We start from the raw sequence: 7,762 nt of genomic DNA, 5'->3' as shown, positions 1-7,762 counted from the left end.
CCCGCGGTCGGGACGGGCCTTTTCCCGCCGGCCTCTGCTCTCCGCTCCCCGGCCGGGGCTGCCTGGCCCTCCCCTCAGCCTCCCGGGGCCGCGGGCCGTGCCCCGGGCCCTTCCGAGCCCCCAGCCCCGGGCCCAGCCCGCAGAGCCCGCGGGGCAGGCCCAGGGTCTGGCTGGCCTGAGGCAGGTCCAGAGCCCCGGAGCGGCCCTGGCCGGGCAGTGAGGCTCCTCGCCCTTCGCAGCTCATTTTCACGCCCTGCCCCAAGCAGAACAGGCATTTTTTAACCCAGAGTTTCGTTTCGCTTTATTTCAGCGTTGCCCTCGGCTGAGCGCGAAGGAAGGCAAAGGAAAAAGGTAGCTCACCTACAACTGGCCCCCAGACAAACCTTTGATCTCCAAACAATGGAATATTTTTCTCTGGATGCAATTTGGTCCTAAACCTGTGCCTGAGGAGCAGACCCTGCAGTTCACATCCTGCGGGATCGATTGCATCCCCCCAGAGAGCAGTGGGGTGGGGAATTCAGCCACAGACTTTATTTCTGGAAGGACTTCGTTGCCCTGGGTACTCTTGCAAAGCCACACACACAAATGTGCCCTTGCCGAGGCAGGATCAGGTCCTTGGAAGCCATTCGGGGAATAACACGGTTGGTACGTGTGAGCACGAAAGGGAGCTTTCATAAATTTCAGATGTTGCTCCATGTCTATCTTTAAAAATCAGTACATTTTCTGATTAAAAATAAAATCCTACACGTCATGACTCCAGCAATGTGGGCTGGCCTGTTGTGGTATTTATTTTTAAAAAGAACAATATAGCAGCTGAGTTATTGTGACACCTCCTGCATATTGTGCAGTAGCTTTTTCACTTCAACATCTCCATATTAGTGGAAACTGTGACAGCTTCATGCCAAGGATTATTAATAGTGCAGGCAGGCTTTGTGTCCCTGCAGAATAAGGGTTGGAAAACAGGGCAGACAGTCTTCCCCCAGTGGGGTTGGCATCCCGGTCCCCCTTTTTACATGGAGAGAAACTGAGTCACCCCAGCTTAGGCTCTGCTCAAGGGCAGAGAAATTCAGTTTATAGTCAGTGTGTGCATGCAGCCAGACCAGGTCCCTGTTGTCCCCTTCCCCTGGTCCTGGAGCAGCACAGGCACTCTGCCCTACCCTTGCAACAGCTTGCAGTCACTCCCTTCCAAGTGGGAAATGAAATGTTCCTTTATTGGCATTTCTGTTGGCTACAAAATGTTCCATCTTTTTTTCTTCCCTTTTTTTTTTTTTTTTTTCCCCTCTCTCCTTACATTCTTCCAGGAAACACTCTGATTTATGGTATAATCTTGGCAAATCCCGATCCAGGGGAACACAAACTCACTTGTGCCTGGTAAATGACTTTTTAATGGGCCGGTTTCCAGCCAGGCAATGCACCTGCATCTGAAGAAGGGGGGATTTTAGCCTGGCCCAGGCTGTGTGAGTCAGTGGGGCTGAATATATCCTGGGCACACAGAGGAACTGGCCCAAAACACAGCCTGGTGAACAGTGGGGGTTCCCACAGCCCACCTCAGACCTGGCTTGAGAAATGAAAGTTTTTCTAACACAGGAAAGGGAGTTCTGTCTAGGAGCTCTCCAAATGAACTAGCATTTTTCTCCTGCAAAGCTGTTTGAAGGCAATGTGGGGAAGCTCCCTGCTCCCTCAACATCTTGGCCAGGAATAAAGTCACACTGGACTCTTGCTACAACCAGGGCTGGGTCAGGGTTGGGCATGCAGGTGGGTTTCCAGAAAGCCACGGGGGACAGAGAGGGCAAAAACATTTTGCATTTCTAATGGAGCAAGAAGCTGTCCCAGTCCCTGGCCCCACTGGAACAATTAATACAGGGATGTCCTAATGAAACCAGAGAAACTTCCTATTAGTTCCTAAAAGGAGCAGTCTAACAAAGCTGCCAAAAATAAATCTGTGTAATGAAGAGCCTTTGTAAATTATTCAGATATTATATCCCACTCCAGCACTGGTTCAAGGAGAGAGGTTGTACAGACATTTTCTGCTCTGAAACTCTGGACACAAGGTGAAAGCCATGCTGGCATTATTATGAAAATGTAGGCTCTGAGATCCTGATTTTTACCCTGAGAATACTCTCTCTTTCACCTGGAATTAAGGAGGAAGAAATAGAAAAGGCACAGCAGCAATTCAGGCGCTGAGACAAGGAGGATTTTTCCCCTTTCTCCACGGCCTCAGGATCTGGAGTCCCATCACCTCGAGCTGACCCCATACACGGGTGCTTTGCAGGATCTGGGGAATGTGGGGCACTCACAGCTCAGAGTGGCATGGACAGGACCCCACTGGGTCCTGCTTTGCTTCTCCCTTGTGGTTTGAATGCTGTGGCCTCCTTCCAGTTGAAACAGGGCTGAAACCCATCAAACTCATTAAACTTCAGCTGCCCTTGATACCCCACCTGCTAAGAAACCCCAACCCTTCCCCAGGCTGCAATCCCCCACTGCCACCCTGTATTCAGACATCTGTGGGGCATTTTATAAGGGCCAGTGGTGGCAGCTTGTGGGCTATTAGTGCCAGGCTGCTGGGGCTCACAGAGTTCTCCCCTTCCTGCCTCCCTGCTTCCCCAGCCCCTTTTTTTGCAGCAGGATTGGTTCCTGCTTTTTTTTGATTTTGCCCAGCCCTGCCAGGTCTGTGCCACCTGGGATGGGATGGGAAGGCCAGGACTGGTGGGGGAGGTCAGGTACTGGACCTTGGCCACATCCAGACCAGACTGTCCCTTAGCACAGGGATTATTAGCTTTTTATATTAAACTTTCTTTAGATAGCATAACACAATCAGCCAGGCACAAGGCAAGGGCTGGACAGGCCTGAGAGTGATTTACATGCAATCTGCCTCTCTTGTCCCTCTTTCACATAAGGGGCTGTTTTCCTTCTCTCCCTCAGCACCTCCCAACCCTCCTGCTGCTGTTAGGAGCTGTGCAGGTCTCCCTGCTGCAGCAAAAGGCTGGGATGAGCAGTGGGGCTGCACGGGGTGAGCAGTGGGGCTGCATGGGATGAGCAGTGGGGCTGCACGGGGTGAGCAGTGGGGCTGCACGGGGTGAGCAGTGGGGCTGCATGGGGTGAGCAGTGGGGCTGCACGGGGTGAGCAGTGGGGCTGCATGGGATCTGCAAGGGATGAGCAGTGGGGCTGCACAGGATGAGCAGTGGGGCTGCACAGGCTCCCAGGGAGCTGAGGGAGACAGATGTGCAGCACTCTCCTCCTCACAAACATGGCATTGGCAGGGCACAGATGCTTCCAGCAGCGCTGCTCCTCGCCCCCATCATCACCCAGCCCCAACTGCTCCATCCCCTGGGACACCCAGGTGCCCCTGATGGGACACAGCAGAGTCCCAGCACCTCAGTGCCCACATGGGCAGCAGACAGAGCGTTTGTTCTGCACCGTATGCCCACGGTTCCATGCTTGTTTCCTGCTGAAACTGTCTTGCTGCTTGCTCTCAGAGGCAGAAATGAACACCAGCCCAAATTCCTCGCCTACACCAAGAAGAAAAATGAGAAACTGTCCCTGTATGCATAAGGTCCCAGGCAGGAATGGCCTGTAGGCAGAAAGGGCCTTTCTCCAAGAACAGCCTTGGTCCAGGCAGGCTTTTTACAGCTGGTAAAACATTCCTGCTCTCTTTGATCCCGTTTTATCAGTGACTTGGAATAATTGGGTTCCATTCCTCATGGTGGCTGCCCCCCACCCCTCCCTTCTGCTGTGGCCTGTGTTTTTGCTGCAGACTGATTAGGGGTAATTATCCTTTTTACCAGCCAAAGTGCAAGGAACAGTTCACACTCCTTGCAGGAAGCAGGAAAGGGATTTTGCAGCTGAGCCGTGATTAGGAAGCACATGGTAAGGATGCCTGAACCTGCTTGCTCCCTAGGTGGTGTCCCTGAGGCATTTGGTGGGAGATAAGCAGGAAATTTGGAGCTGTGAGACAGTCAGGAGGTACAGGGGAATCCCTTGACCCCTTGGTCATGAGAAGCTTCTCAGCACAATCAATTTGCAGAAGCAGCGTGTGAATCACTTTTCATATGAAACCCAGACTGAGCCTGAAGGGAGTGAGCCACAGGGCCTGGAATGGGCAAAGGAGCAGCTTCTTGACCAGGCTCACCTGTGCTGTGGGCATGGCTGGGGCTCAGGATTCTCCCCTCTCTCCTCTGGCTCCCTTGCTGGACAAAGGGAGGAGCAAGATACCAATTTTAGGGTCAAAAAGATCACCCAGGCTTTCCTCCTGCCCCTGTGCAGGATCAGTGTTCATCTACTGCGCTGGAGCTTCACCAAATGCATATTTGCAGCAGTTTCTGAGATTTGCAGAGGGGAGACAGATTGCTACACCCTTAAGAGTCTTTCTGTACTCGGCTAGTTCAGCACTCCTCCAGGTAGGGAGAACATTTCTTCCTGACCTCAATTTATGACAAACACTGAAGCATGAGGCTGGATTGATTGCACAAGGAGATTGTGTTTTAGTAACTTGTGTGAATGCTGCAGCAGCTATGCTAATTCATCATTCCTTTATTTATGAAATCTGTGTGCAGGTTGAGTGCAATTAAATGATGTGCTTTGGGATCGTAGGGGATGAAAGGATCACAGAAAATGTAGGTTTGTTATCCTAGTTTACTGTGCACTGAGCCCACCTACAACACCATGACAAACCAGATGTGAAACATAAGGTTTAAAAAAACTAATCCAGCAATTGCTGTCACGGGCTTCATTTGTCAGTGTTGTTTGATCTCAGTGCCTTTCCTCCTCTTTTCAGAGAACTCAAATCTCGTGGCATCTTCCTGTGACAGGCAATTGAAGAACTTGTAAAATTAATTTTGGGGGAGGCTGAAACATTTGACACATGCTCTGCAGCTGGTCCCTGGTCCCTATCAGCACACAGAGAGAGTCCAGACACATTCCTCCTTTGAATATCACAAGGAGACTCTGCAACCCCTCTGGGCAACCTGTGCTCTGTCAGCAGCACAGGAAAGTTCTTCCTCATGTTCAAGCTGGAACTTCCTGTGCATTGATTTCTGCCCACTGTCCTATTGCTCAGCAGCTGAGCAGAAACTGCTCCATCCCCTGGCTCCTCCCTTCAGATACTTGTGGATGTTGGTAAAATCCCCTCTTGGTTTTCTCCAGGCTGAACTCCCCCAGCCTGGCAGGATCACCTCCCTGACCTGCTGGCAATGCCTGCTCCCCTCTGCTCTCAAACATCTGGAACTCACAAGCAGGTAAGAAATGGGGCCAGAATGAAGAAAAGGGATGGTACTCTGAAATATCTGCAGTGCTGCCCAGCACGATGTGTCTGCATCTTGATGGGCCGTGGGATCTTCCTCTCTGTAGAGAAATGGGGGTCATCTTTGGGCTCAGCATTAACTGCTGCAAATGTGGGCCATGGGAACAGTCGCTCTGGAAGTGGCCTGACACGTTCAGGATCAGCTTTCTGCAGGAACAGGGACATGGAGCCCAGGGAATTGCACAGCACGCTGGTGACAGAGCTGAGGGAAACCCCAGGTCTCCTGGGAACCCTCTGAGCACCAAAACTTTTCCATTAGGGCAGAAAGAGAGGGAAAGGATGGGCTGTTGTTGCTTGGAGACTGGCAGTTCTGTCATTCTTAAATCAACACTTTGATCAGGATTCATCAAAATTTAACATCTGTGGACCCAAGCTTCCCATCAGCAGGAACCAAGCAAGCAGTCCAGAGGTTGGATATAAATTTTATTGCTCCTTTTCTTTTGGCAAGCTGTGGAAATTTCTTCAGGATCTGCTGGCCTTTAGATTTCAATCCTGCCCAAGAGAAGGCAACCAAAACAACAGCCTCCAACACAATAGCTTCCAACACACAGCACCTTGTGGTTCAGAGCAGCCCAGCAATCCCAACTGGATAACTCTTTAGCAGTCCCAGATGTGTTACCTGTGTTACCCTCACAGCCTGAGGACCTGCAAAGAGGTCAAGTGGTTTGCCCAGTCAGGGCAGTGCTGCAGGGGCTACAGGAACCTGTGTCCCTAAGGACTGTCCACACCTGGCACTTCCAAAAGGCAACAGGTCACAGGGAACAGCCACTGTGCCTTTGATCCTGGCTGTACTGAGCCCTTCTGTCTGCTGAGTAAGTTTCAGCTGCCAAAGCAAAATGATCACATCACCTTTGGCAGAGGTTTGTGATGAGGGAGGAACAGTCCTCCTGGCTGTGGGGTGCTTGTAAGGGAAAGAGAATGTAACAAAGGGAGTTGAGTAGTGATGCTGTTAAAGGCCAAACTGTAGAGACCACCAGAAAAAAAAATAAATATAAGCTTCTTTTAATTGAGGTAAAGAACTCATGAGAATAGCACAGGTATAAGAGAGATTTGAAATAGAAAATAGAATCTGTTTGTGAGTATTTTGTGTTTCTGTCTCAGCCAAACTGCCAAGAGGTAAGAACTGGCAAACCACTGCATGAGCCAGGCTGGTGGAAGGCAGGTATGTAACAGCTCTATCGTGCTTTTTAGGACCTTCAAAAAAACTGTTTTAGATACAGACCCCAGGCAAGGCAGGGGAAGAGGTATGCAACCACAGGTGCCTGCAAGAGGGGGGCATGTGTGTGTGGAGAGTCCAGGCGGCAGGTACAGTGCTTGGGGCAGGTTCCCACAGAGCACAGGGGGCTGCTCTGGCAGATAAAGCCGCACTGGCAGCAAAAGAACGAGCACAAGGCTGTGGCATGGAGGGGATGCATCAGGCTGCTGACTGGAGGACCTGCTACAGGTCAACAGGCACCCGGTGGGAAGTAATGAGAAAACCTGGGATAAAGCCAGCTCTGAGAGCCGCTGTGTGGAGAGATGGAGAGCGAGGGACGGCTCGGAGGTGGCAGCCAGAGAGCTCAGCTGGCAGGCTCGGTGTGGCCCTGGAGGGACAGGGCAGTGGCCGGAGCCTGGAGCACAGGGCCGGCACCGTAAGGCCTCAGCCTCTCCCTGCTCTGCACCGAGGGCTGGACGGCCGGGCTGGCGGGGTCTGAGGGCTGAACCGAGCCCGTCCCACGCAGGCTCGGGCCCGGCCGGCTCCGGGCACCCGCGGGGGGCTCCGAGCGGTGCGGGACGAGCTGCAACGTCCGGGGCCTGGGCCCGCCCTGTGCCGCCATCCCAGCGGCCGCCAAGGCCCTACCCGCGCGGCGTAACCCAACCGCGGGCCCGCAGAGGGCGAGAGGAGGCGGCGGCTCCGCGCTTGGCCCGGCCGCGCCCGGACACGGGAGGGTCCGCTCCCATCCCGGCCCGCCCCGCCATGGGCGCCCAGTCCGCCACCTTCCCACAATGCCCGGCGGCCCCGCCCCGCTCCAGGAACGCGCGTCCGTGCGCCTTCCCCCCCCCGCCACCGGCCAACCAAACCCTGCGCTCCGATTGGCCGCGGCGCCTCGTCCCGCCCGTCCGGGCCCGCCCCTCTGCGCACCGCGCTCTGCCATTGGCCGCGGCCGCTGTCAGTCAGCGCTTGTTTTCGGCGGCAGCGGGTTGGGTTGCGCCGGCTCGTCGGTGTCTCGGTGGAGCCGTGCGGAGGGAGCGGCGGCGCAGCCGGGCGAGAGCGGCGCGGGGGCGGCGGCGGCGGCGCTGGCGCTGGGCCCGGCCGCAGCACTCGAGGCCGGGGCGAGGCCGGGCCGGGCCGGCGCCGCGCAGGGCGGGAGGGTGGGGAGGGAAGGGGGCGCGGGACGCGGGACCGGGCCGGGCCGGGCTGGGCTCCCGGCCGTGCGGAGGACGGTGGTCGGTGCCGGGGGGGTGGGGGGGTGGGCGGGGGG

The 7,762-nt window shown here is 54.7% G+C and overlaps 1 protein-coding gene across 1 annotated transcript in view; it reads right to left on the bottom strand.

Moving 5' to 3' along the window:
- Positions 1 to 244, bottom strand: part of TLE5 (TLE family member 5, transcriptional modulator) — a 9,398-nt gene extending 9,154 nt beyond the window's left edge. Inside the window, exon 1 of the mRNA XM_015651477.1 lies at positions 19 to 244. Coding sequence (XP_015506963.1) covers positions 19 to 244 — 226 coding nt within the window. The remainder of the gene's footprint in view (positions 1 to 18) is intronic.
- Positions 245 to 7,762: the final 7,518 nt, after the last annotated feature.

The sequence above is a fragment of the Parus major genome, chromosome 28, assembly GCF_001522545.3.
Source record: "Parus major isolate Abel chromosome 28, Parus_major1.1, whole genome shotgun sequence".
NCBI classification, from domain to species: domain Eukaryota; kingdom Metazoa; phylum Chordata; class Aves; order Passeriformes; family Paridae; genus Parus; species Parus major.
Note: the sequence above shows the minus strand (reverse complement) of the source record. Positions and strands in the feature narration are given on the sequence as shown.